Source organism: Amphiura filiformis, chromosome 8, assembly GCF_039555335.1.
Source record: "Amphiura filiformis chromosome 8, Afil_fr2py, whole genome shotgun sequence".
NCBI classification, from domain to species: domain Eukaryota; kingdom Metazoa; phylum Echinodermata; class Ophiuroidea; order Amphilepidida; family Amphiuridae; genus Amphiura; species Amphiura filiformis.
In genome coordinates, this window is record NC_092635.1 from 37,068,571 (window position 1) to 37,095,892 (window position 27,322).

The 27,322-nt window shown below is 36.8% G+C and overlaps 1 protein-coding gene across 1 annotated transcript in view; it reads left to right on the top strand.

The window, feature by feature from the left end:
* The window catches only part of LOC140158994 (extracellular matrix organizing protein FRAS1-like), a 233,186-nt gene that overhangs the window by 199,218 nt on the left and 6,646 nt on the right, over positions 1-27,322 (top strand). The window contains exons 41-60 of the mRNA XM_072182295.1: positions 198-348; positions 808-1,034; positions 1,319-1,411; positions 1,963-2,134; positions 2,891-2,971; positions 3,320-3,489; positions 3,961-4,084; positions 5,304-5,515; positions 6,985-7,132; positions 7,802-8,007; positions 10,336-10,492; positions 11,228-11,428; positions 11,554-11,741; positions 12,046-12,129; positions 13,188-14,107; positions 15,559-15,686; positions 16,428-16,701; positions 17,584-17,750; positions 18,358-18,563; positions 19,373-19,519. Coding sequence (XP_072038396.1) covers positions 198-348; positions 808-1,034; positions 1,319-1,411; positions 1,963-2,134; positions 2,891-2,971; positions 3,320-3,489; positions 3,961-4,084; positions 5,304-5,515; positions 6,985-7,132; positions 7,802-8,007; positions 10,336-10,492; positions 11,228-11,428; positions 11,554-11,741; positions 12,046-12,129; positions 13,188-14,107; positions 15,559-15,686; positions 16,428-16,701; positions 17,584-17,750; positions 18,358-18,563; positions 19,373-19,519 — 4,056 coding nt within the window. The remainder of the gene's footprint in view (positions 1-197; positions 349-807; positions 1,035-1,318; positions 1,412-1,962; positions 2,135-2,890; positions 2,972-3,319; positions 3,490-3,960; positions 4,085-5,303; positions 5,516-6,984; positions 7,133-7,801; positions 8,008-10,335; positions 10,493-11,227; positions 11,429-11,553; positions 11,742-12,045; positions 12,130-13,187; positions 14,108-15,558; positions 15,687-16,427; positions 16,702-17,583; positions 17,751-18,357; positions 18,564-19,372; positions 19,520-27,322) is intronic.

The following is a 27,322-nucleotide window of genomic DNA, read 5'->3' on the forward strand; positions in this document are numbered from 1 at the left end:
CATCAGTGCTAGCACTCACAGTGTATTTTCAAAAGAAGTTGCATTGGGTGAGATAATCTGAATGTATTGTTTCCGTCACATTTTATTAATAGGCTTATAAAAATCACTACTGTAGAAAGCAAAATATCTGTGAAAATCAAGAAAGACCTGAACAAAAACTAATATAGTGAATGAATGACAAATATTTTCCCCTACAGGCAATGAGACCCATTACAGACCGCAGCCTACAGACAGTAGACCAGGACACACCAGATAATTTGTTGGTTTACACAATCACTTCTCCAGCCAACCATGGTCATCTAGAAGCAACTGCCACACCTGGAGTGCCACTTACTCAATTCACTCAAGGTAAATAGACTACCATAGTCTGACATGGTGTCAATCCTGGAAGGGGCATGGGGCGTCCCCCCCCCTCATCTTTTGGTTTGGCAAAATAGCCTGTTTTTGTTCATTTCAGCCACTTTTTGACAATTCAGGCCAAATATTGCCCCCCCCTAATTTCAAGATGAATTGACTCTAATCACCTTGGTAGGTAAGATCACTAAGATCCTGAATTTGTATTTTATGTGAAAATGCAGGTAAATGTGAAAATGCGGCAGATTTGCAGATATCTACTTTTCACTCATTTTTTTTATGATGAAATCTTGGAAACTATTTGTTGCCACTAACCCTAATATCTTAATCCTAACTCTAATTCTAACCTTAAAACCAAACAATAACCCTAATCCAAACCTTAAACCCAACCTTAATCCTAATCTATTGTTTAGGCAACAATCATTCTAAATTCTTTCCCATATCTCTTCACAGAGGATATCAACAATGGCGTCATCAAGTATGTCCTAAACCAGGGTGCTGAGATGCAGGAGAGTGATCGCTTTGTGTTTGATGTCGCTGACAGCAAACCTAATGTGGTGTCTGGTAATGTGTTCCGCATCAGCTGGCCGTTGGTGCACTTTGACAGTGTCCATTATAACGTCAGTGAAACGGTTGGATATGTCAGTGTAAATGTCAAGAGGACCGGAAATCTAAACCAGGTAAGTAGTTTGTGGATTCAAATCTAAGATTCAGGTTAAATTGGCAAATCTTTTGAATAAAATTGTTTGTCTTAAACATAACGTTACAACACAAACCTGATTTCAGCAACCTGTAAGTCCATTGAGTCCATATGTATTGGCAATTTTTTGCCATAGCCTGATTTTTTTTAATGTGGTCTGTAGTGAACTGTTGCAGTGTATCAAGAAGTTGGTTTCTGAGTGTTTTGTAACGACTAAGTATTTTGCCATTCTAAATTCAATTTATATTATGTATTCATTTTCAGAATGTATTTGTGATGTGCCATACTAGGGCTGCTACTGCTACATCAAGTGGGCTGAGACCAGGACAACATGATTTTGTGGAACATGCTGGACAGGTATGCACAATGTACTTGTTAACAAGTTTGTGGTATCAACATGGATTTATGCCCATATCATACAAGGAGTCACAGTGACAGACAATCACTATACCAGCATTTCATCCCTGGCTAAAGTTTGTTCGGATTATATAAGGCAGAAAAAATAAGACTCATAATATTGTGTATTGATATAGACTGGCATGCACGCTGTTGGGTGCAGAACTTACGCTGGTTGTGCATTGCGTAATGCATCACAAGTGAATTATGTGAATTTACACAAGCATGAGTTTTGACTTTATTGATGTGCGCAGTAACAAAAGTTAATAATTTCCGCCTTCTACAAGCCGATTAAACTTTAACAATGTTGTTAGAAAGTGGTCTTGGAAGTCAGCTGGTTGTGATTTGATGCTAGGCCATCGAAGTGACTTCTGTTTGATATATTGGCAATCACTTTTGCGATCAAGCAACAGATGTAGACACAAAAAAATGTCATAAAATATCATACTATGCTCGTTGTGACAGTTTAGTATGATGCAGGCCTTAAATAATGATCCCTTTTTTTATTGCAGGTTCAATTTGAAGAGAGAGAAGACTCCAAAACTTGTACAGTAATCATCAATAACGATGGCATCTTTGAAGGTCCCATAGGAGAAGATTTCCTGCTGGAGCTTAGTATGCCTACATTTGCTTTACTTGGAGATCCTTCATTGACTGTGGTCACCATACTGGATGCTGAGGATGGTAAGTGGAATATTTGCTGTGAAGGTAATGGGTCTGTGTCAGGGTGTTAACTTTTTGGACAGGCAGTTTTGCTCCTGGTACAGGCAAAATTAATGCTTGTGACATGCTAAATTCTTAAAAGAATAATGCTTGAATAAGTTATGTGAACCAATACAAGACCAGCAATCTAAATCAAGGCTGTAACAATAGTTGTTTGAACTGGCTGAACTCCCAGAAGGGACAGAGGTCTGGTTTTTTTTTGGTGTCAAATTTTAGACAGGCAGAAAGTTGACTGAAGCTATGGTGAAAGTAAGTAACATGTTAGTTACACAAAGATACAAATTTTCACCATGTATAGGCCGACTGTGTTGGTCTTGTGAGAAGTGGGACAAGGAGTACTGTGGTGGAACTTGGAAAGGATATCCATTATCCAGGGGTCCATTTTACAAAAACTTACAATAAATCTTACGATTAACTTAATAGGTGCTTATGTGTTGGAAGTCAATTGTAAGATCGATTGTAAGGCTTAATGAAATGGGCTCGTCTGTGGAGGTGATGGCATCAAATAAGGGAATGTGGGTGGGTGCAATTGGGATCATAGAAGATCATAGATGTGACATTTCTTCTGTGTAAATTATGTACAATATGAAGTGGGTTTTGGGTCTGATTATTTTATGAACAGTTTCAATTTTTTTGATACCTTAATGTATATGAATATGTCACTGTTTTAAATGTTTCATAACCTTGATCTTCCTGTTGTTTATTTTTTATTTTCAGAACCAAGTGTTGAGTTTGAGAATGATCTGTTCCATGTGAATGAAAGTTCTGGGTTTATTTTTGTTCCTGTCATCAGAACAGGTGAGCTTAAGTGTTGATTTTTGTTCTTAAAAAGTGATTTGAGTAAACATATTTCAGCATTCTTGGTGATGAACCACAGCTGGCATTAACTCCCCAAGCGGGTGTCGACTGCAGACAACAAGTTTCATATTTAATTTTTTTTTAATTTCATAATTGTAAATTTACATGACCATATTTGGAATCAGCATGAAAAATGCATTCAAATGAGTACAAACAAGCCTAGTATTGCTTCAGTGGTTCTTGAGATAGCTCTTGGTAATTTGAGAAAATATCTCAAAACTTGTGACTTTTTATGTTGAAGCCTATGGCTAGCATGCAGAGCATTAATTTTGTTATTTCTTCCCATAGGTGACACTAGTGGCAGTGTGTCAGCTGTATGCTTTACCATCCCTGGTACAGCTCGTGGCAGTAGCCTGAGGGGATTAGAGTCTGGTTCTGACTTCAAGACTCGCGGAATGGATATGGAGAACACAGTAGTCTTCCCACCTGGGGTATTAAAAGCATCATGTGATATCAAGGTATGTCACATGACCAATGGTTTGTGTAGGATGACACAATGTAATTAACAAGAATGCTTGATAAGTTTAGAAACTGTTTTGTCCAGAAATAAATGTGAATCACAACATGATTAAGCTTATGATTTTACACAAGTGTGTAAATGTGTATACGTATATAAGAGCTTAAAACACAAGATTTATGACATTGGGTTTCATAATGCAGAGTTTTTCAACCAGTGCATCACAACCCATTTGAGGACAAAGTTGTGTGTTGCAAGGTTTGAATGAAAAACGTTGACAATGGGTGTATTTTGATTCTTTGGGAAATCAAGCGTATTATTAAACTTATATTTGTACATTCAATCAACAAATGAGAAGGTATTTAAGACTAAAACATTCTGTTCATGGAATATATAGAGTCATTAATATGCAGTGACAATATCTAAAAATGAGAAAGTTTTCATTGACTATTTAAAATTTTTGTTCTGACAGATTATTGATGATGCCATCTTTGAGCAGGAGGAAGAGTTTGAAATCTCACTAGCCATGCCATCTATGATGACTAAAATAGGGCAGATCTCAAAGGCTACTGTGGTTATTGATGGGCCTAATGATGGTAAGTGTGTGGGATTTGTCAGGTTTACATCATATGAAATAGTTCATGCTTATGTGAAAAGTAGTGAGGGCAGTTGATGTGTGATACAGACTTTCAAATTGTTACTTTTTATTTTTCATATCATTATGCATTTAACCCGGTTGATCTTGTTTTCTTCCTGAAATTGCTCAATGGGGTAACTTGTGACAAATAAATTGGATGAAACAATAATATCTGTATATTAAAACTGCAAACATGAACGAAAAATATTTAAAAAAATCAACATTCTTGTGGTACAGACATCAGACTGGCACAAAACTATGAAGCTCATCAACAGATCAGTGATCATTTCCTCAAAGAATTTAACTCTAGAATAACAAATGTTATTTCGTATCATTTATTGAAAAGAAAGAACAAGGTATACCAAGTTGATGTGGGGAAACAACTAAAACACAGTAACATGCAGAGAGGGACAAGAAACAACAAATGTAGGCATATGAGTAGCTTAAGTTTGGTGGCCAAATATTACCAATTCCAAATCCCTCAGAAGTGTAAAACCTGCAAAGACAACACTGACCAACAAGAATTAAGTAATTGAAAAGTGCACTCAAATAAATGATGAAAATCACTTGACACATAAGCAGACAAACTAAATCAAACAACAAATATAGGCACAGAAGTAGGTAAAGTTTGATGGCTAAAATGACCAATTTTAGAGCCCACAGATCAGAAATGTAAAACTTGCAAAGATAACAGGGACAAACAAGAATCACATAAAAAAGTGCACTCGAATAGGTGATAAATATCACTTTGCACATAATAAAGCAGATAACTTAAATTAAACAGACATGAAACAACAAGACGTAACATGTCAAGCAGATAAACTGTCTTCCTCAGGAACAAACAACAAAATCAAATAAACATCATAATCAAAGTTCAATGTCAAATATTCAAGTTAAAACTGGAATTAGCACACAAAATAGCAGCTCAGAGCTAAATAAGTGACATGTCTTCAAAAAGTACAATCTAGCCCACCAGTTGGTATACTTTGTTCTTTCTTTTCATTTATTTGCATATTCAAGGTATCCTCTTGTATCGTTTATTGATCCTTGATGTGTTTTGTGTCCTCGTCCGTTGGAATCACCATTACCTACTGTTTCATATCTTTTACTTAAATTTGTGCTACAGTACTTGACATTAACACTATAGTGCATAATTTCATCTCAAATTTATTTGACAGAATCCTTAATTCACCTTGCCAAGCCCAGCTACACGTTCAATGAGAATGCGGGTACTGTTGATATAGAGGTCATCCGAACAGGAAGTGATTTGGCCCATACATCTATGGTGTGGTGTGCTCCTAAACCTCTACAGCCGCCATCAGCCTATCCGGGTGTGGACTTTGTACCCAGTGCGAGTCAGTTGACATTTGCTCCTCAACAGACGGTGGAGGTAAGCAAGTCAGCAATTTTGTTTTGTTTGTCTATTTTTTTATATACTTTAAATATGATATTACAAAGGTTAACTTTGATTGACAATTTCTACTGCATGTGATGATTATTTGTAATGTGGGGGTAAATATTTGTGTCTGTTTGTTTTCATGTACTTCAGATATAATATTTCAAAGGTTATCTTGTTAGGCAACCAAAAAAACCAACATAATATTTCTATGTGCCCGACTGACCCAGATTTTGTGTTTTAGGGAATTCTTTGTTAGCTGCATGCAATCAAAAACAGGTATTTTTTCAACGTAGTGGATTGATTTTTTTTCACTGAAATTTTTTGAAAAAAAAAAAGAAGAAAATTGATGTGTGCAAAAAGTTTAAAAGGCTTGGGTTTTCAAACTGTCTGTGATTTTTTAGGGTAATTTAACCTCTTTCTTAAAAAAACTCTGGACGGATTAACCCTACTTGGCAAGTCTGTCCACCCATAGAACAGGATTTTTTTTTGGCTTATGAACTAGGCCTAGGACGGATTAACCCTACTTGGCAAGTCTGTCCACCCATAGAACAGGATTTTTTTGGCTTATGAACTAGGCCTAAGACGGATTAACCCTACTTGGCAAGACTGTCCACCCATAGAACAGGATTTTTTGGCTTATGAACTAGGCCTAGGACGGATTAACCCTACTTGGCAAGACTGTCCACCCATAGAACAGGATTTTTTTGGCTTATGAACTAGGCCTAGGATGGATTAACCCTACTTGGCAAGACTGTCCACCCATAGAACAGGATTTTTTTTTTGGCTTATGAACTAGGCCTAGGACGGATTAACCCTACTTGGCAAGTCTGTCCACCCATAGAACAGGATTTTTTTTTGGCTTATGAACTAGGCCTAAGACGGATTAACCCTACTTGGCAAGACTGTCCACCCATAGAACAGGATTTTTTTGGCTTATGAACTAGGCCTATTTGTTATTGTATGTGATGATCATTTGTAACAATTATTTTAATTATGTCTTATCAAAGTGTTAATGTTTAAAGTTTAAAGTAAATTTGATCAATATATATGGCACCATATGATTTGTATATCAATAACAAAATATGTTGCGAAACTGTGATAGTAGCGCCACAAATGGCACAATTTACTTTGATAACTATGGTGCTGAGAATTACTTTCATTTTAAATGGCAATTTTTTTTATTAATGGGTAAAACTCTTATGGCTAAAAACAAAAACAAGAGATAGGAACTTGTTAATTTGATTACTTCACCATTTAAATCTCTTATAAATAATAAATTTATGACAATTTTAATTTGTCAAAAACAAAATTTCTAACAAAATTAATATAAGTAATTATGCAGTATTGTTTAGCAAGATGTCACAAATTTAATTACAACAAAAGTAACTAAATATATAATATAGAATATATACCTTTAATCATAAAATAAATTGTCTTTTTTTTGGTAATATCTGTAACAGATGTGTAGAATTACTATCATAGATGACACAGCTAGTCCACAAGTAGAAGGCAATGAGACATTCGCTGTGTACCTTAGCTCAGCTATGGGATCAAGTCTAGCGGCACCCAGTGAAGCATTGATAACCATCAACGACACTGATGATGATGGTAAGTACTCCTAGTTTACATATCATTTGATAATATATCATCTTTTAACACGATTCTTTGTGTACTTAACTTTATTCTTCTAATATGTGATCAGCATATGCTGAGCAGCTCGAAAATAATGTTTTTATGCCAGTCTCCTGACACCAATAATGGAATCATAGATGCATGTTCATTTGCTTTTCTAAACTCAATGTAAAAATGTAATCAATATGATGTTATCTTAAAAAAAACTTGATAGTTAGCATATGTGCTTACTATCAAGCACTTTTAAGATATGCAAACATGAAGAGCCCCATCCACAAAAGTGTAAAGGGTTTTGAGCAAATCATTGATACACATAGCTATGTACGAACAAGTAAACCTGCAAATGTGTGTCTCATCCCCATTAGCTCAGATGGTAAAGCGTCAGACTTTGGTACAATTTCATGTTTTCAAAAGCACTCGATAGTAAGCACATATGCTAACTATCAAGTTTTTACGGTATGTAATCAAATTTAATTACTGAAAATTCTGTTGCTCTTACACATTCTAACAATTTCAAAGTTTTTGATAGCTTTTACTGAGGAGGTGATGGGTTTCTCTCCAATCAGATACCTTCAATTATCATTGTATAGAATATGGTTGCAAATGTAACAATGTGTAATATACCCAATTCTCCTTTTATTACAGTACCCACAATGCAGTTTGCATACACTGAAGCCAAAGTTGAAGAGAAGGCTGGTCTGGTACATATCCCCATCATTCGCAGCGGAGACTTGTCCTTTGAATCGTCTGTCATATGCTACACAAGACAACGTAGTGCTCAAGTCATGATGGACTTTGATGAGAGAAGAAACATTGATGTTTCAAGGGTGGTGTTCCTTCCTGGAGATAAGGTGAGGTTTGATGCAAGAAGCAAGTTGAAGAGAGAGAGAGGGCGTGGAAGGAGGGAGGGGAAGGAGAAGACAAGGAGATCATATGATAAGTATGGGGTAATGGAGTAGGGAGAAAGTTGGGTTAGGTCACATTGGATATGACAAGGAACTGTGATGATTACAAATAGATTTGGCTGAAGACATGGTAAATGTTGGTGTATGCACCAAATGGAATGGAAAGAAAGAGTAAAAGATGGAAGAAATGAATCTGTAAAATAATAAAGAAGTGGGAAGTCAAAGATAATCCCACTTTGGTACTGCCTAGTGACAAAGTAAGGGGTGTCAAGTTAATCATATGTGAGTGATGGAAGTCCTGGGAGATACTGAAAGGATGCTACAGCCAAACAAAATTGTTTTGCTTGCCCAAGATCGCATTACTGTCTGTTCAATTAGCTTAGATTCTTGAATTTTTAAGATATTTGAAAAAATAGAAAATTGTGGTCAAAGATATCAAAAAAAAGTGTTAGCACAGCCTTAGACCTAACGTGATTTATACTTTTCAAATTCTAAAGTTCAGTTTAGAACCCCATTTCTTTTCAATTTTGGTCTTTTCCGCGATATTTTTTATAAAAAGCCGTAGAACATCGGGTACCATAAACTTTTTTGAATTAATCCATTTAGAGCAATGGGGACGAATGTCATAATGCGCTGATTCGACCATCCGTATCAGGAAGTATTGTCCATCAAAATAGCTATATTTGCCAGTATGCCTAATTTGTGTTGAAACCCTACTGTTGAAACATTACGTTATTATTTATGAACTAAGCTGTTCTAAAATATGCCCAGCTTATATATATAAATACATTTCTTGTGTATTTATTTATTTGTTTGTTTGTTTGTTTGTGTTTGTTTGTTTGTTTATTTATTTATTTATTTATTTAACGAATTGGTCTGAGAAGATGTAGGCCTATAGGCCTACTATAAAATTGCACATTTTTTATCAATTTGTTATTTCGTTTTGTTTGTATGAGAAGGACATTTGGAAACAAAAGAATTTTTGTACCAGAAAATATTATTTAAAACAATCAGGTTACAGAAAACAATTCTTGTAAAGTCACTGCATCTGAAAATGTCAAGCGAAAGCTGATATTCTTGGGAAGGAATGATGGTATTAAACAAAACTCAAGTTACATTGTAAACCAGTTGAAATAAGAACGAAATCCATAATTTTAATGACATTGTTTAGGAAAAAATAATGCTCAGAATAATGTTATGCATAAAACGTAATCGCGCAATATAGTTTCGTGTAACAAAAACCGGTGGACCATCATCACCTATAGAACCTATCCAATAACCGGAACGATATAACATTATTGGAATGGCAGGACAGATTGGTGGACAGATTGTTTTGCCAAATTGGATAGGGTCTATGCCCTAAGTTGAGAATGGACCGTCCCACTCGATTTGTAAAAAGGTCGCGAACCCTTATGGTGGACCCAAGTAACTGCCTAAAATGAGGCAAAATTGAAAAGAATTGGGGTTTTAAATTGAACTTTGGAATTTGAAAAGTATAAACCACGTTAGGTCTAAAGCTGTGCTAACAGTTTTCTTTGATGACTTTGGCCACAATCATTTATTTTTTCAAATATCTTAAAAATTCAAGAATCTAAGCTAATTGAACAGACAGTAGTTGGAGAAAGCTTGTAGTCGCCTGCTCCGCAGCCGACTGATGATGATGATGATGGAAGGAGAAGAATGGTAGGCAGGGATGTAGCTACTCAGATTTAGAGCCCACCACTCAGGCCCAAATTGCACCATTTTATTGAATTAGTCAAGAATTTGGTCTATTTTGGCAGAAAATTGCCAAATATGCAAGATTTTCATCAAATGCCACTCAGCACTAAAATTATCCTAGCTACAACCCTGATGGTAGGTGATGAAGGCAGGGAAAGAAAAGAAGAAAAAAATTTATGAAGAAATTATAATACTTTCTTTTTTACTGGTGTACAGGACTGGAATTTGCTTTCAATTGATGTAAAAGTATCCAAAATTAATTTACAGTTTAAAAAGACCGTCAAAAGCCACTTCTTATCTTGATTTGAATCTGTTTTATCATAATTATGCAGTTTTATCATATGCAGTTGTTTCACCAAAATCTCGAGAGGTTTTTAAAGATATTACATGATGTGATAAATAAGAGTCACGCAAGTGCAACTTAAATAGTAAACTCCAATATTAAACTACCACTGTCACTGTTGGTACTCCATAGCTACAAACATTACAGGATGTGTATTATAGTAATTGCAAACTGATGCCTTACTGTTATTTTATGATGGATTCATTCTACAGGTGAAAAACTGTACCGTTGGCATAGTTGAAGACAACACGTATGAAGTGGATGAAATATTCCATGTGAAATTAGGTGATCCACATGGCAATGAAATCTGTCCAGCGAAAGTAGGCAAGAATAAGACGGCAACGGTAACCATAGTAGACAAAGAAGATGGTAAGTACAGGGTGTACATCCTAAAACTGGGTACCATTTAATCAGTGCCGCCGACAAGGTGGTTAAGAGGGTGCGTTACCCCCAGGCCGGGGGTCCTAGGGGCCCATGAAAATAAAGAAAACATACCAGGGGCCCATAAGAGCAAAGAAAAGAGACCTCGGGCTGTATTAAAGGGGGCCCTGACGTTCATTTTACCCCTGGGCCCGTAATAGCTCTCAGCGGCACTGCATTTAATCTGTTGACACAAGTAAAGGTAGGGTAATTCAGAAGACTTGTTTAACGGATATATGCAAGCTGATTGCATTATGATATGCCAAAAGACACATTCAGAAGGTGTAATTTGAGTCATTTATGAAAGTGTATGAGCAGAGATGTAAGAAAAAAAAAATTCTGGAAATGTAAAAAAAAGAAAATAATATTTTTTTACATTTTCGTGAGGGTGAACCCCTGCCAGGGGACCCCTGTTGCACGCCTTTCCTTCAGCTTTCGGCTGCTCGCCTTCGGCTCGCATGATTTTCAGGAAGTGGATCACTACCTCACTTACATCTCTGTATGAGCTATTGTGATCTTTAGTTGACTTACCGTATGTATGCTTATTGGTCAATTCGTGAAGAAGTGGGACAAATTTATTTTGTACAGAATATCTGTGTGTGTTTTGAAATGGACGAAATAGGTGATCAAAACATGTAGTATTAAATGGAAATTAACTTCTGACTACTTTTCTTTCACATTTAGCACCCACATTGAATTTTGAGCGTATGGCATACAGTGTACGGGAACCTAGTGGTCCTATAGAGCCAGTCATAGTCACAATCACAGTGGTGAGAACCGGTGATCAAAATCGTACCTCCAAAGTACGCGTCAGTACCAGGGATGGATCAGCCAAGTCGGGAGCAGATTATGAGCCGTACTCAAAAATGCTGAAATTTTTGCCTGGTAAGTTAAATCAATTTGTTTCATCTTTTAATACAAATTTATAAGTAAATAATTTGAATGTAGTTACTGATTTTAACAGCCATCTTATAAAATGTGTCCTTAATCATTCTTTCATATTTGTCTAGGTGTACAACGTATGGATTTGCAGGTGGAGATATTATACAACAAAGATTTGGAGTGGCATGAGACATTCACTGTGGTGCTTGGACCTGATGAGCCTTATAATGCTTTGCTTGGGGAGAGTACCATTGCCACAGTAACTATCATAGACGAGGAAGCGTCTGGAAGTGTGGTGTTACCTGCGCCCCCAATGGTAAGTAATGGATTCATGACAACAGTATATATGAGAAAGTAATGATTGTATCCCCAAAACGAAAATGTTAATTGAAGAATACTATTTGACCTCAACCTTAGTTCTACCAAAGTTGGTGATAGTATATGACTGTTTCTAGCTGAATGTGTTGACTTAATAGTATCCAGAGGCAGTTATTAGGTATTAGGTATAAAGCTTATGGAAAATTTGTAGTAATACTTTACTGTTGGAGCTGCTGTATGAAGTTTCAATATTTCTAATTGTCGCTATTTCATATCTAAATAACTGCATGGTATCATTACAGGTTATATCATTGATGGATTATGATGATATACAGGGTGGTCTTGACAATGATCCATCACCAGGGTATCCACTAGTCTGTGTTACAGTAAGTACCAATAAATACTAGAATTGGAGCTGATTATCAACTAAAATGTAATATGTTCATCTCAAGGCTAGAAAGTACAATGTTTACAGGTTGATTATTAATCTTCAAGCCAATTTTGTTGTTATATGATTTGTAACTTGCATAATAAATTGATTAAAACTAAATCAATTGACCTTTTTAGTAAATTCTACAAGCTGTTGTTAGTACACCTCAGATGTCGTCATTTGATATCACGCCGATCTGCATCGATGCGCACATCGTTGAGAGAACATCATTACTGCGCATTGCACATCTAAGGTGTACTCGTAAAGGCTTATGGGATTTGCCGAAAAGGTCAATGTGATTATTTGTATTGGGCTATTCCATTTGATAACCACACTCCTTTTGAAGATCTGGAATTTTAACCAAATTCAACAGTTTTTGTCATTCCAGATCCAGCAGTGTTCATCCAAAAACAGTGGAACAGTGTGAAAGATTTGGAAATTCCAAACCAATTTCTTAAATAAAACCCAATTCTGTAAAATCCAACAACTGGATTCATACTTTTCACTGTTTTCAGCTGGATTTTAGCATAAACTGTAGAAAACAATGAATACAATGAATAACGGAATTTACCATAGAGTTCCACTGGAATTGAGTATTGAGGTAGATCTTCCATAGGGGAGTGCAGATTCTAAATGGAATGGCCCATTTCATCATGAAAATAACTACTAATCATAAATATCTTTCTCAATTTTCTGCAAATGCTACTTACATACATGCAGATTGTGAAAGGTAATATTTGTATAAATTTATAACATAGTTGAAGCAGAAAATTTTTAATTTCTTTTTTAATATTGCATGGTTCATTTCATGTTTTTGTCCATTTTGGTGAAAAGGTTATATTTTTCATGTTCACCTGCATGGATTATCATTGGGTGCATGCACTGCATACCACCATATGTTGGTCAAACTGTTAGTGACAAATATATAATCATTAAATATTGAATGTTAAAGAAGTTCTTAACATTGTATTGATAAAACAATTGAATATATTTCTTGTTTCATTCGTTTTGCAGCCCTGTGATCCTCGCTATCCCAAGTACACGTTGACACGTGCCATGTGCGCTGATTCCGGTATCAACATGACAAACATCAAATACAACTGGGAAGTTGCCATGCCAACTGACAACGAAGGATCACGTGCACCATTTGAACGAGTTGTTGACACCACACCATACACCAGCAGTAACCGCTTTGTCCTGGACAGCGTATATTTTAGCAGGCGATTCCACGTCAGATGTATTGCGCAACCTCACGACAGGAGCAACCGACCCGGCGTGCCATTACGTAGCAACATCGTAACCATTGGTACAGATAACGGCATATGTCATACTCCAGTTACATCCGGTTCAATGCGTGGATTGCAAGCGCAGTCTTTCATCACCAACATGAAGTACCTTGACCCAACGGACTTACACCATCCCAACACCATACACATACAAGTGCAGATCCCCCACGAAGACGGCATGTTGCCACTTATATCCACCATGCCTATACACAACATCAGGCTTCTCCTTACCGAACCAGTTTACCGTCACCAGCATATCTGTTCGAACATGATTTCAAACTCGACCCTAGGAGGACTAGCGGACTACAGCTTCTTAGAGCCAATCGTATACGAGGATGTTATCATAGGTCCTGGGTTTGACTTCCCTTATCAGTTTGATCCGTCTGTTAGAGAAGATAGAAGTCTTGATCTTTACAAACATCTGAATCTCAAGAGCTGCACGTGGGAATTTGATGCATACTATCACATGACTGAACTGATTGATCTGTGCGGTGGTGAGGTGACGGCAGACTTTGAGGTTCGCAATGCAGGACAGAGTTACCTGACTGTAACAGTGCCTCTGTATGTGTCGTATATTTATGCAACAGCACCTACAGGATGGGCTGCACTTGATCATAGAACAGAAATGGAATTCTCATTCTTTTACAGGTAAGGGAGTTGCATACACAAAAGTGAACAAATAAACAAATTGTTGTTGGCCCCTAAACATGTTTAAATCAAAACTGCCAACAGATTATATAGGAGGCTTTGCTTTAAACATGTTCAAGGGCCAAAGTGAAAAAAAAGGCAAATCGTCTTTGGGCAGGGGAAACCTACTTTCTGCTTGTGGCCCCTGAACATGTTTAAAACAAAACTGCCAACAGATTACATGGTGGCTTTGCTTTAAGCATTCAAGGGCCAATGACACAGGAGCTTTTTCCTGCCCAATGACGAAATAAGGAATTAAATGGAGAGTATATTGCACAATATCAACAAGCAACACAATTGGGCTATTCCAGCTGATATCCATACACCCCAGTATGGACGACTTGACCTTAATCTGCCACACAGGAAGTGTGAATTTCAAATGGGGTTACTTGAATGGGTGACTCTATTTGAATTACCCCCTGTGTGGAAAATTAAGGTTGTGTTTTCAGGGGTGTATGGATTTCAACTGAAATTGCCCATTTTATTTTTTGGCAATGAATGATTGACAGGTAATAGTATATCACCCACCCATTACAGACAAATTTACACAAGTTATCAGGTTACAGATAACCTGTTTTAATGAACATTATCTTCACACATGAGATAAGACATAAAAATGTAATAATTTTAATTGTTATTAAATCACTGGGCTATTCTAGTTGAAATCCATACACCCTTTATGGAAGACATGACCTTACTATACTATACTATACTATGCAAGCATTTATATAGCGCTCTTACAAAGAAAACCATGTATCACAGCGCTTTACAAGAGAAAATAAAGAAGAAAAAACATACAAGAACAAACAACAAATCAAATATCAAATTGAAGACAATAAGTGGCCTATAAACCACTAAAAACACAAGTGCTCAGGAGCACAAAAAGAGAGTGGCAGCAGCTCAGTCAGCGCCCAGATAAGGCCAGTGTAATGGGAGAGAACATGGACCTTTTCGAGCATCATTATTTCTGAATTGTGTGTCAAAAGTATATAAAACTATACATTTTGGAAAGGAAATGAGTCAAGGAATCCCATGGTGACGTCAGATTTGTTCAAAAATCACGAGTTTTGGAAAAAATCACAAAAATTCACTTGAAATGTATGGATTTCAACTGGAATTGCCCAGTAATTCTGTGCTTCCAATCCTCATCAAGAAGGTATACGATGAAAGTGGAAATTTTACAATACATCTCTTTTTACTAATTTTGCCTTCTAAGCAGAAAGAACAACACACAAATATATTCCTTTTGGGTATAGGTCAATGTATGGAAGCTAAGTATCACAAATTTAAAAATAAGTGAACAGTTCAAAATTGACAAATAATACAATAATATCAGTTTTGACAGTATTATATTAGATATATTGATGCGTTGCAATGATGACACTTGGATATTCCCCTCTTTTTGTTTTCAGTACAATTTTATGGCGTACAGGGTTAGAAACAGACAGCGTATTAAGTGGCAGACTACAGGTGCTGAGAGTCAGGATAGATGAGAAAGGCAGTCTGGTCATAGATTTCAAGACAACTACAAAATTCAGAGGTAAGTTAAACATTAAAGAAAAAATTTGGTAGGAATCAAGACAAGTAGGTAGTGGCAGTGGCGTAGCTAGGGGGGCAAGGGCACGTGCCATGGGTGCCATCTTAGGAGGGTGCTTAATCGACCAATTCAGCACCACCTATATCGATTATGCAGCCACTCCAAGTGGTGAAAGTCAAATCTTGCACACGCTTCTCACACATTTCAACACAGATTTCAACATAGATAGTCATTTGAAATACCAAAATTCAACTTGATTATAAACAAATATAATAATAACTGGTATTTCTGTGAATTTTCTCAGGCATATCATTGCCCTGGTGCACCACAACCCCTACATGTAGCTACGCCACTGGGTAGTGGTGATTGTACATTTTATATAGCAACAAATTGTAACAATTATCTATTCCCTTTGCCACTGGAATACACTATTAACAACTAGGTCTTCTCTGCACTTCTGATCATTAACAGCTTCCTATTACACTTTGGTGCTGTAAGGCAAGCTAGGTAAAATAATTTGCGTAATGAGTTACAAAGTTATGTCAAGCGTTAAACCCACATTCTCCTAGTTATGGTTGCATGTATAGGTTTCTCCTCAACTATATACTAACCTATTTGAAAATAATACTCAAATTAGAGCACATATTGGACTGTACTTGACCAAACATATGATATTGTAAACTGGTTATATGTTAACATGCTTTAACTGGTTACCATTTTTTTGCTTTTTCTCAAATTTTCTAGGTTTGTTTGTGCCAGACCACCATACTTTACCAGACTACCAGTCTCGGGTCCTCCCTCCATCTGTCCTGGGAGTCGATTTTGATCTCGAGCTTTTGTGGAGTGAGAATACCTTTGACAGTCCACAACAGTTGTGGAGGGCTACAAGTTCCTATAACTTGAAAGATTATTCTGGTGATTATGTAATAGAACTACTACCATGTACAGCCACTCCAACTCAGTCATACAATAGAGAACCAAATTCACCAGTAGTGTGTACAGCTCATCCTCCAGAAAAGTGAGTTATGAAGTGTCCATTTGTTATATTATTGCACATATTCTGTAATCATCCTTTATCTGATGCAAATCTCTAAAGTCTGTTGTGATATAATGTAGATTTTTTGAAATTGATTCACAAAAAATAAAAATGTGTAGATACTGTAATTATCTTAAGATCAATATGAACAAAAGTTATGAAAATCAGTAGAGTGTACCCTGAAGATTTTTAATATATTATATTGCGCATATAGTGCTATGCAAAATGTTCAGGGTGCGATAGAAAGAACCATCAGTACCTATTGGGGCACTGCTAGCATTACAGAACCAAACTATGCATTGAGTAATATTAGTAGGTAAAATTCAGCACCTGCAGATGCACACATATTTTGAAGCTATCATAAGCAGACTGCACAGTATAAATTTCTTGCTTGATATTTTTGTCCGGTAGATGTCCAAACTATAATCATATATTTTATAAGATATCTGCAAAATACATACATACACAATATACATACGTAAGGCTTTTATAAAGGTTTTTATAAAGTGCCATTTCATAGAGACTGCAGGCCACTCATAACTCATACAGAAAAGAGTCCCATAAACAACAAATGCAAATTCAATGAAAACTGAAAGACAAGCAAACCAGGTTATTTTTGTTTATAGTTGGGTTTTCACTGTGTCCTAGTGAAAGCTGGAAAGTTTTGTACTTTATCTGGCAGCACACCCATGAATATATCCATTATAAAAGCCTGTCCATAATTTGGATGCAAATGTGGGAACAAAGCTTTCTTGTTGGAACAAAGCCTACTTGTAAATGTGGGAAGAATGCCTACTTATAAGTTAACAGAGTAACCAAACCCAAACAATTAATGTAATATTTGATCTCCTTTTTCGTTTTCAGGTTTGTGGTTCCATTGGCTTTCCAACAGACCAACAGACCAGTGCCAGTGGTGTACTCCTTGAATACAGAATTCCATCTTATGAATAATGAGAAAGTGTTTACTATGAATCCTAATGAAGCTACCATGGCACTGCAAGAGATGGATTACAAGGGTGCTTTCTCTAAAGGTTAGTTCATGCAGTCATTGGCAGAAGTTGATTTCTTGTGGCTTTAGTCTCTCTTCATCTCTGAAGATAAAGGTTTCTGTGTTAAACATCTGAAGCTCGTTGGACAATGCTGTGGATTTGAATTCCCCATAAGCACGTCATAGTATAAGCAAGCTGCAAATGCATATACTGCATGGGTGGAACCTGCACAGACAATCAAATTTACAATGTTTCAATTCTATCATTGAACATGTTTATAAGCGATTTGTACTAGAGGATGTCAATGTGGTAGGTTACTGCATGATCAGGAGTTTGACTAATTATGATCTGCTCAGACTTGATTCCTTGGTGTGTGGGTTCATGGCAATGAGCTTAGGTGCTGTAATTCAATATAGTGATTGATCATGTAATGTTAGTATGTGTATATTTGGTTATTTGGATCACAGTTGATGCCTCTCCAGAAGTTCAATCAAATCCCTCATGCAAGAAATACTCAACTTTCTAGACTGCCATACTATATCTTTATATGAAAGTTTAGAAACCCAAAAGCAAGTGATGTTAAGGTTGTGGTAAATGTGACCATGATAGTTTTTTATTACTCAAAATTGTGCTTATATTTTCCACACAGGACAAACCATCTTTGGGCGAGTGTTATGGAATCCAGACCAAGACTTGGATGAAGCATACAAACTACAGATAGAGAAACTCTACATCTGCACAGGAGCGGATGGCTTTGTTCCCTATTATGACCCGACTGGCACGCTATACAATGAGGGACCACAGTTAGGCTGTATGCAACACAGCAAAAATATGAAACACAGATTTTTAGTACTGGTAAGTGATAACAATTAGTAAGTTTTAGCGGGTTCGCCGTCAGGCAGTTACTCAAAAATGTCTGTTATACGAAAAAGACATACGCTGTTCAATATATCAAAATATTTTGAAATATGAAAGACAAATGTGATGCAGCACATCAAAATGGTGGATTTTGCTGCTGAAGTCAATTTTGAGTTCAGTATTTCTGCTTTGAAATCATTTTGCAAACTTTAAAATGACACCTCATTTACTCAAATTGATCAAGGCATTCATATTTGTGAAAAAGCATCCCAAATTCTTAAATTATTTTCCTTATTGTTCTTTTTCTTTTCAAATCTGTATCTTGAAAATCATTTGCTGCAAAATCCCTATTTTTGATGTACTGCATCACAAAATGTTTCACTTCTCTGGGTTTGTTGATTATTATTACCGTATTCATTCCAATAAGCGCCCAGTGCGCTTAACAAAGTCATTTTGAGTGGTAACTTATTTTTTACCTAACTTTTTACGTAAACATTGTTTATTAGAGACAAATTTATGTACGTTATAAATGCAGAAAATGTAACTAAATATTGCAAGTTTACACAGGACTTCTAATCTCCCAGCTATTTCACTGCATCAATGTCTATCTGTCACTTCAACATTAATGGTACCCTTTAGCAAATTGACAATACCTTGGGTGGGCACTTATTGGGGCATGGGTGCTTATTGGAATGAATACGGTACTTGCATTATTTACTTCACTTGTTTTTCCCTAAGAAGTAGTAAAAGTTTTATAAAATAGTTGTGTTGAATTCTAAGACATTGTTACTTTCTTGCTTCCACAGGATCGTGAAGACCCAACCGCCATTAGCCCAGCATTTAATTCTGTACCATTTGGAGCTGAATTTGCTGCCAACTCTGATAATTACAACATCATCAATAACATGCCTGGTGTGGATGGATTCACTATGAATGTTGATCCATTGTATAAGGTAAGCTTAAGGGCTGGGGTATGAACGTTTGGACAGTATTTATTGTGGGACATTAGAGCACATCAGACATATCGAATTGCATTCTGAATACGAAGAATGTCCTTCTGATATCAAATAATTTTGATTTTTTGAAATTAGCAATGTAATACACATTTTATGGCAAATCATTAAAAATTGATATTTTTGATATTTAACAGTACTTGAAGTAAACTTTATAAATCTGATGATTTATACTGGAAGTGTATGTAGGTGGGATGAAAAGCCGACGATCAAAATAGGTCTTTTTGGGAAAAAAATCCATATCTTCAATATAAAAGGTCAAAATTTTCAATTGATCGTCGGCTTTTCCTCCCAGCTACATACACTTTAAGAATATATTGTTACGAGTCGTACTTGACTCAAGGCCAAAATCACCTTTTACCCGAACTCACACGAATGCACAACACAAATACACTGTTTGTTTAAGCTAACAAAATCTAAGTCTTTAATTGAAAACGGAGTATGATTGGTACATATAATAACAATATCGCATATACAATAAAATCACACAATGACAGTTTTACTATATCAGTACTTAACCAGCTGTCTCCTTGTTGGTGATCCTAGAGTTCTTGCAATGTTCTGGACGACTGATGTAATATATCCTTATTCACTTGTCCTGCGAAAATCAGCGAAGTCCATCGTACACTTGCATTTATAAATCCTTGCACATAAAATCCTCACACGAAAATGATGCTGCTTTCTTCTATTGCTTATCTTCTTGCGCTGCTCTCTCCGCAATATATCTCTTTGCGCTGCTTTCTCCAAAAATGGTGTTTCTTTCACCAATCACTCTTTTTCCAGGGAACAGGTTTCGTTAACACAGCTCCGCTGTTCTTTGACAGATGCGTGGCCTTCACAAACCCAGCAAACTCCAGCAATTTGACAGAAGAACTTTTAATCCTTTTATGCGGAAGCACACTGTTATGTGCTCGCTGTCTTCTTCGTTGCTGTATTAAAATTAGCTCAATTATTGGCTATATAAACTGGTTAAAATGTACTTCTTTTTGAAGCACAAAGACCATCACACACATGTGGAATATCTCAATCTCCCATGGCATTCTGTAAAGTCCCAACAAAAACCTCCAGCTTTTTATAGCAGTACTCATGCAAAAACCCATCATCTATTAATAAACCATTACTTCAATCACATTTTCACAACATTGCTGCAATCTTGGGATTTCCCAAGATTAATTATACACATTCACATTACATCACTTCCTGGGGGTTTTCCTGATGGTGCAACAATGAACTGGGGCTTTCCAAGTTCCAAACATAGATCTGACTTTGTTTACAATAATTTGGGGGAATTCCAAAACGACTTTCCACATCATTATCTTGCACGTACAAGGGGTTTTCCCATCTCATGACATACTTTTAGCTTGTAAACAAAGTTAAATAATTAAATTAAATTAAATTACTCAGGGCACATCACACCTCCCCTTAAAAGAAGAAAGTTCAATGTAATGAAAACTTTCTTAAATGTTTTCTTCTTTTACATCAACTTCAACATATTATCAACTTTGAGTATTTAACTCATCATACACAGTGACTACTTGTCACTCACAACTTCCCTTTTAAAGGAAATTTTTGTTTGTCAAGTTTTATGCAATTCTGGACAGGGCATCAGCCATTACATTGTCTTTTCCCTTAATATGTTTGATGTCCAGATTGTACTCTTGCAAGGTCAAACTCCACCTCACCAGTCTTTGGTTTTGTTCTTCATCCTGTTGATGAAGGTGAGGGATTGTGATCTGTGAAAACAAGCACAGGGTATACTGTGGTACCCAAATACACATCAAAATGTAGCAATGCTAATAGCAGTGCTAGACACTCCTTCTCAATTGTGGAGTAATTTCTCTGGTGCTTGTTGAATTTCCTTGAAAAGTAACAAATGGGGTGATCTATTTGATCTTCACCCTCTTGCATCACAACACCTCCACAGCCTATGTCACTGGCATCAACAGTCAACTTGAACTGCTTCTGAAAATCAGGTGCAGTAAGCACTGGTGAACTCATGAGTATAGATTTGACTTTGTGAAAAGCATTTTCACACTGTTCTGACCAAATGAATTTTGCATCTTTCTTTAACAAATCAGTCAAAGGACTTGCTATCTCTGAAAAGTTTGGACAGAACTTTCTATAATAGCCAACCATTCCTAGAAATCTCATGAGTGCCTTCTTGTTTACAGGTGTGGGGTATTGCTCAATTGCTTCAACTTTGGCTTTGATAGGTTTCACCTGACCTTGACCTACAACATATCCTAAGTATGTGACTGTGGCATGGCAAAACTCACTTTTTACCAGATTGACTGTCAATTGTACTTCAGACAGCTTCTCAAACAATTGATGGAGTTGTTCCATGTGTTGTTCCCAAGTTTGACTGTAAACAATCAAATCATCTACATACGCTTCACATCCCTCTATGTCTGACACAATTTGGTTCACCATTCTCTGAAATGTTGCTGGGGGGTTTTTCAAACCGAATGGCATAACTTTGTACTGGTAAAGACCAAATGGTGTACAAAAAGCAGAAATCTCTTTGGCACGGTCTGTGAGTGGAACCTGCCAGTACCCTTTCAAAAGATCAAATTTGCTAACAAATTTTGCATTCCCAATTTTGTCTATGCAATCATCAATTCTTGGAATTGGGTGCGAGTCTGTCTTTGAATGAACATTTGCAGCTGTCATGTCTGCGACCAGTCGGTATGAACCATCAGGCTTGGGAACAAGAATACATGGTGAACTCCACTCACTACTACTTGGTTCTATGATATCATTGTCTAGCATATAATTGATCTCATTTTTGAGATGTTCCATTTTCAATGGATTGACTCTGTAAGGATGCTGCTTGATTGGTTTTGTATCACCAACATCTACATCATGAAATGCAGCATTTGTTCTACTTGGCGTATCAGGAAATATATTGTCAAATTTGTGAATCAAATTTGCAATTTGACTTTGTTGATCTTGAGAAAGATGAGCTAACTTTGAGTCCAAATTAGTGAGCATATCAGAATTGTTCAATTTTACATTATACTCTTTGTGCTCCAGCTCTTTATCCTGGTCAAATGTGACATCAGAATTGTCATCTTTACTCTTGTCTACATTGGCGATTTTGTCTACATCGGCATGTTTGTCTACATTATCAGCATGTTTTACTGTACACACAGGTTTTGGAATGCCACTGTCACTTCTTTCAACATACTCTTTGAGCATATTTATGTGGCATAACTGCCTGCTCTTGCGTCTACCAGGAGTCTTGATAATATAATCTACTTCACCTACTTTTGACTCTACTTCACATGGGCCATGATATCTGGCTTGTAATGGGTGTCCTGGAATTGGAAACAGTACTAGAACTTTGTCACCTGGTTTGAACACTCTCTCTTTGGCATGTTTATCATACCATTGTTTCATTTTGGCCTGACCCTGTTTCAAGTTTTCTTTGGCAATATCAGTTACTCTGTTAAGCCTATGCTTAAAATTGGAGACATAATCCAACAAATTGATATCTGATTTCTCATTGAGCCACTTTTCTTTCAACAACTTTAAGGGCCCGCGCACTGTGTGTCCAAACACTAACTCAAAAGGACTAAATCCCAAAGTTTCCTGAACAGCTTCCCTAGCAGCAAACAACAACAAGTGTACTCCCTCATCCCAGTCCCTCTGAAATTCCAAACAGTATGTCCTGATCATGTTTTTCAATGTTTGGTGGAACCTTTCTAGTGCACCTTGTGATTCTGGATGGTAAGCACTTGAGGTATACTGTTCTATACCTAATTGATACATGACCTGCTGAAATACTCCAGAAGTAAAGTTTGATCCTTGGTCTGACTGTATGGACTTGGGGAGCCCCACAAATGTGAAGAACTTGGTTAAAGCTTTCACTATAGTCACTGCTTTAATATTTCTCAAGGGTATGGCTTCAGGAAAGCGTGTTGACGCGCACATAATTGTCAGAAGGTATTGATTACCTGACTTAGTCTTTGGTAGGGGCCTACACAATCAATAATAACCCTACTAAATGGTTCATCAAAGGCTGGAATTGGCTTCAATGGAGCAGGAGGTATTTTCTGATTTGGCTTCCCTACTACTTGGCATATGTGACATGTTTTGCAATATTCAGAAACATCTTTTCTGAGAGTGGGCCACCAGAAATGTCTCAGAATTCTTTCATGAGTTTTCTTAACACCCAAATGCCCTGCCATTGGACTGTCATGTGCTATGTTAATTACTTCAGTGTGGTATACTTTTGGTACCACAATTTGGTGCACTACCTTCCACTCTTCATCGGCAGGTGCATCAAGGGGGCGCCATTTTCTCATTAGCACACCATCTTGTTTGTAAAAACAGACAGAATTTTGTTCTGCTTCTTCTAGGGTCAATGCCCTTTGATTGATCTCTTTGAGTTCTGGGTCATTTTGTTGCTCCAGAATCAGCTTGTCATGACTTAATGGGTCTTTCATGGTTTCCCCAATTTGTTCATGCTCAGAGGCTGTGTCATTTTTAGGGTATTTTTATCCCCAGGAGAAGGGAGTTTATCTTCTTTCTCATTCCACTTTGACACAAATGTGTCTTCCAAATTGTAGCCTAAGTCATCAATTTGGTTGTCCTCAATTGTTTCTAATGAGGCTCTTTTACTCATTGCCCGTGTCACTGCACATGCAGGAAATATCTCCTCTTCCTCACTATTATCATCCTGTATACAGGGCTTATCTGTGACTATTGGGTCAGGAAAAACCTTCCCCCCTGCCAAGTCATTTCCTAGCAACATAGACACTCCTTTGACTGGTAATTCATGTCTAACTCCTATGGTTACAGGACCAGAAACTAAGTCAGATTTCAAGTTAATTTTGTGGAGAGGTACACTAATTATTTCCATCCCAATACCCTGGATCAAAGCATTACCAGCTGAACTATCCTCATTAAAGGGCAAAGTTCCTTCCAGAATCATAGACCGTGCACAACACGTATCTCGCACAATCTTAATGGGCTTTGGACTACCATTATCACCAAGTGATACTACTCCCTCTAACACAAATGGTTCAAATTCTTCACACACCTTGTCTGTCTCACCTCCCTTTTGTGGGAATTCTTGTTTCTTGATTTGACTGACTTGTTTCTTTGACTCAAGTGACACTGCACATCCCACAGTATTACTAGCAGTTTGCTGCTGTTTTTGTGCATCTTGTCTGCCTTTTAAGAAATAACACTGGGTCATCGTATGCCCTGGTCTCTTACAATGACTACAAGTTACTTTGGCTTTAAATTCAGTTCCAAATTTTGCTCTGTTACCTGAACTCCTGGGGTCCTCTACCACCAGCACTATGCTGTGAATTAGACTGAGGTTTCACTTCTTGTGTACCACCCTGATTTGCTCTAGGTTGATTATGGCTGAACCTGTTTGAATAACTTCTGTTATGACTAAATTTACTCCCATTCAATTTGTGAGTTAAGCCATAGTCGTCCGCCATTGTCGCCGCTTAGTTTAGCGTCTTAATTTTGCTAGCTTTCATCCAAATGGGTTTTAATGTCAACGTGGACACATTTCTTGAACTCTTCTATAAGAACTAATTGCTTAAGTTGGCGAAATCATCTTTGACTTCTTTTGACCCAAGCCATCTGTCAAACATTTGTTCTTTTACTCTAGCAAATTCTACATGGGTTTGATCTGCTTGCTTTCTTGAATCTCTGAACTTTTGTCTGTATGCTTCAGGCACCAGCTCATAGGCCTTAAGAACTGCCTGTTTGACTTCTTCATAATTATTACACTTCTCTATTGGTAGAGCTGAGTAAGTCTCCCTGGCCTTCCCCACAAAACTACTTTGTAAAAGTAGGGTCCAATGCTCTGGAGGCCATTTCAAATTTGTAGCTACCTTTTCAAAATGTTGAAAGTACTCGTCAACTTCTTTCTCTTTGAATTTAGGCACAAGCTTTACATACTTTGTAACATCAAACCCTGACTTTGAGGAGAAACTTGATGAGTATTTGTCACCTAGCTTTGCCAACTTCTCTTGTTCAAACTTGTACTTTTCTTCAATTTCTTTTTGTTTCACATTTTCTTCCATTTCCAACTTTTGTTTTTCAAGTTCCAATTTTGCTACCTTTTCCTTTTCTTCTGTTTCTAATTTGTGGTGCTCAAGCGCCATCTTTTCTTAAGGCGTGCTTTTTCTTCCATTTCTAATTCTTTATTTTGCATATCTAGCTTTTGCATGTCCAACTGCAATTGCATTTTCATTTTTTCCATTTCCACCTGAACTTCTAGTTCTTTCAACTTAACTGCATCCCCGATTTCAGTTTTGACCTCTTTTCTCTTCTCCAAAATGGATTCCTCAAAATACTCTTCATCAACCAAAACTTCAATCAAGGCATTTTTGATTATTTGTTTTCTGTTGGCTTGCTTTACATCCAATTCATAGTATTTTGCAAATGCTAATAAATCAGGTTTCTTCAACTTATCAAACTTCTCCCAATCTATAGTTTCAAGAAACTCTTCTGCTTTGAACTCCATACTGTACTTTCACTTTTAAGACTCAGTAAATTAATGTCAACTTTTTTACAGTGTATTTTCCCGGACGAGAGCCCCCAATTTTTGTTACGAGTCGTACTTGACTCAAGGCCAAAATCACCTTTTACCCGAACTCACACGAATGCACAACACAAATACACTGTTTGTTTAAGCTAACAAAATCTAAGTCTTTAATTGAAAACGGAGTATGATTGGTACATATAATAACAATATCGCATATACAATAAAATCACACAATGACAGTTTTACTATATCAGTACTTAACCAGCTGTCTTGTTGTTGGTGATCCTAGAGTTCTTGCAATGTTCTGGACGACTGATGTAATATATCCTTATTCACTTGTTCTGCGAAAATCAGCGAAGTCCATCGTACACTTGCATTTATAAATCCTTGCACATAAAATCCTCACACGAAAATGATGCTGCTTTCTTCTATTGCTTATCTTCTTGCGCTGCTCTCTCCGCAATATATCTCTTTGCGCTGCTTTCTCCAAAAATGGTGTTTCTTTCACCAATCACTCTTTTCCAGGAACAGGTTTCGTTAACACAGCTCCGCTGTTCTTTGACAGATGCGTGGCCTTCACAAACCCAGCAAACTCCAGCAATTTGACAGAAGAACTTTTAATCCTTTGATGAGGAAGAGCACTTTTGTGTGCTCGCTGTCTTCTTCGTTGTTGTATTAAAATTAGCTCAATTATTGGCTATATAAACTGGTTAAAATGTACTTCTTTTTTGAAGCACAAAGACCATCACACACATGTGGAATATCTCAATCTCCCATGGCATTCTGTAAAGTCCCAACAAAAACCTCCAGCTTTTTATAGCAGTACTCATGCAAAAAACCCATCATCTATTAATAAACCATTACTTCAATCACATTTTCACAACATTGCTGCAATCTTGGGATTTCCCAAGATTAATTATACACATTCACATTACATCACTTCCTGGGGGTTTTCCTGATGGTGCAACAATGAACTGGGGCTTTCCAAGTTCCAAACATAGATCTGACTTTGTTTACAATAATTTGGGGAATTCCAAAACGACTTTCCACATCATTATCTTGCACGTACAAGGGGTTTTCCCATCTCATGACATACTTTTAGCTTGTAAACAAAGTTAAATAATTAAATTAAATTAAATTACTCAGGGCACATCACAATATCATTAGATTTATAAAATTTATTTCGAGGACTGTTATATATCAAAAATTTGAAAAATATCAAATTTTAA